The sequence below is a fragment of the Anoplophora glabripennis genome, unplaced genomic scaffold, assembly GCF_000390285.2.
Source record: "Anoplophora glabripennis isolate ALB-LARVAE unplaced genomic scaffold, Agla_2.0 scaffold1, whole genome shotgun sequence".
Classification (NCBI taxonomy): domain Eukaryota; kingdom Metazoa; phylum Arthropoda; class Insecta; order Coleoptera; family Cerambycidae; genus Anoplophora; species Anoplophora glabripennis.
In genome coordinates, this window is record NW_019417028.1 from 1,605,799 (window position 1) to 1,608,663 (window position 2,865).

General features: G+C 35.2%; 1 protein-coding gene across 1 annotated transcript in view; it reads right to left on the reverse strand.

Annotated features, from left to right (window-relative positions):
- LOC108915069 (glucose dehydrogenase [FAD, quinone]) overlaps positions 1-2,865 on the reverse strand; it is a 17,984-nt gene that overhangs the window by 13,163 nt on the left and 1,956 nt on the right. Inside the window, exon 2 of the mRNA XM_018721060.2 lies at positions 868-1,304. Coding sequence (XP_018576576.1) covers positions 868-1,304 — 437 coding nt within the window. The remainder of the gene's footprint in view (positions 1-867; positions 1,305-2,865) is intronic.

Genomic DNA, 2,865 nt, shown 5'->3' on the forward strand with positions numbered 1-2,865 from the left:
TGCAAATCAGTTAATGTTAAATAAAAATAAAACGAAACAAATGATTTTTAGTACGAGGTCTCCCAGTGATGGCGTTGCGTCGGAGGTGGCGGTGAAGTTCTTGGGTGTGTGGCTCGACAAGAGTTTGACGTGGGAAGTACACTGTACTAATGTCTCGAGAACATTATCTAGAGTAATATACCTTATTAGAAATTTGCGGGATGAAGTATCTTTTGACTTGATAAAGAATGTTTACTACTCTTTATTTCATGCTGCCTTCTCATATAATATTGTAATTTGGGGACATTCTGCACATCTGAGGAGCGTCTTCGCGGTACAGAGGAGGGTGTTGCGAGTCATGGCTAGATTGGGATATCGAGATGATGTCAAACATACATTTAGAGAATTAATGATCCTTACGGTACCTTCAGTATATATACTGTCAGCGCTTATGCATGTTAAACAGAACTTGCACGACTATACGGAAGTCCGTGAAATTCACACACACTCTACTAGATATAGCGAGTACGAAAATTTGAGGGGTGATTTTTTGAGGGTTGCTAGGAGCAGAAATGCCATCAATTTCTGGGGACCTAAATTTTATAATAGCTTGCCATTAATTGTAAAGGGCCTCCCTGTAAGGGAATTTAAAACCACAATTAAGCGACGGCTGTTAGCGGGGGCTTACTACACTTTCGACGAGTTTTTGTCTGACAGAAATGCTTAGTTTTTAACATGTATGTTGTGTTTTACGTATATAATGGTATTGTGTCTTTTGTGTAGTATACATACATTTTATTGTTGTACCTTGACTTGTGTAAACCTCTCTGGTGTAAACTTTAATAAATATCTACTCTACTCTACTCTACTCTAATATTTCTGACTTACCTGTGGAGGACAGTGGGCCTTGCCTATTCTCAACATATTCCAAAAGCGCGTCCATACTAAGAATGTTCGTTTTCGGAACATTAGTTAAATCATACGTAAGACTAAAGGAGACATGGTTGGATAAATTCCGTCCCACACCAGGAAGTTCGTGAACTTGCTCGATTCCGACCTCATCCAACACCTCCTTGGGTCCGATTCCGGAAAGTAAAAGGACTTGAGGAGAATTGATGGTGCCGGCTGATAGAACAATTTCTTTGTTCACTTTAACGGTGTAAGTTACGTTGTTGTAAACGAATTCTACGCCGGTTGCTTTCTTGGTGTCTCCATCGACACTGACTAGGATTCTGGTGGCGGTAGAGTTTAACATAACGTTCAGATTAGCGCGATTTCTAGCTGGTCTGAGGAAAGCGCGGGCTGAACTTAAGCGAACGCCATCCCTAAAAAAAAGCGTCATAATTATAGAACTCCTTTTGTCAGAGTATAGCAGTGACGTCTCGACAAGTCTTCAGTGCTGATTTCTCTTGTCAAAACAATCAAAAACAATCAAAACGTGAATAATATTTTTACTTAAAACGGTTATTGAAGATTTTTAGGTCCTTCAAAGACGGGTACAACAATTGTAACAAAACGTATCAATCTTACTAATTCTCACTTTGCAACTACAAATATTATACCATTTGATGATTCAAATGAATGGTTTTACAAAAATGGATTCACTAAATTATGTACTACTTAAGGGCGAAAATGTAATTTTTGGCAGAGGACGATTGTAACTTGTTACAATCGTTTGTATTGTAAGTTGTTACAATCATTTGTATTGTAACTTGTTACAATCGTTTGTTTTGTAACTTGTGACGATCGTTTGTTTTATAACTTGTTACAATCGTTTGTATTATAACAATCGTTTCCTTTCTTACTCATTTTACGTTGATTCTCGTCTTGTATTAATTGGTACCTACTGCTAATAAGAGACCTTCGCATGAAATTGTGAAACTGGTTGAAACTTTAGTACCATAAGAAAATATAAGCTCAAGAGAAATTGCTGACGAATTAAATATGCGCATATATTATCTGCAACAAAAATAATAAAGATTGCACACCACCCAAAAACGTCAGGAGCAATATTACTACCCCTCAAAATGCCTCTGTTTCTATACAAATCATATCATTCTTAATAATAAATTTCTTATCATAGGTCTCACATGATTTGAAATGTTTCATATTTCGGACAATTTATCTAAAACAAGTATTTTTTGTGTTCTCACTTTAAAAATATTAAAATTAGCTCAAGATAATATTTTTATATTTCCAAATATATTTTTTAAAGATTTTCTACGATTATTATCTTCTACTGGTGTTTGTTTATTCATATAGATTTATTCATAGATAAGTTGTACAGATACAAAAAAAATAGTATCAAATACATATTTTCTCCCACGATTAATTTTTCAATAGATAGCATTGCAAGTGCTGTTAGCCTGTCTTTACAATCTAATTTAAACTTTTACCTACGACCACCACTGTAAATACTTAAAAACACACCGTCTGCGATCAATGTAAGATTCCTATTACGCACGGTAAAAAAATCGCACAGTTTTCTTAGCAACCGCCTAGCAACGGTCAATACAATACTGTTTGTATTGACCGTTGCTAGGAAAACTGTACGATTTTTTTACCAAGCTGTGCGATTTTTTTACCTTACGTAAAATAGGAATCTTACATTGATCGCAGACGGTGTGTTTTTAAGTATTTAAAGTAGTGGTCGTAGGTAAAGTATAGTACGTAATACGTGGTGTAATGCAATTACGCACTCATAGAATTACGCACTCGCCGCTACGCGGCGTCGTGCGTAACTTTTCCATTCGTGCGTAAAATGCTTTTTACAACACTTATTACGTAATATACTATTAATGTGCATGCTCAGTGACATTAACAATTTTAATTTATTAATTACTATAAAAGTCAATATTGTTCTATAAATTTAAATATATCAATTTT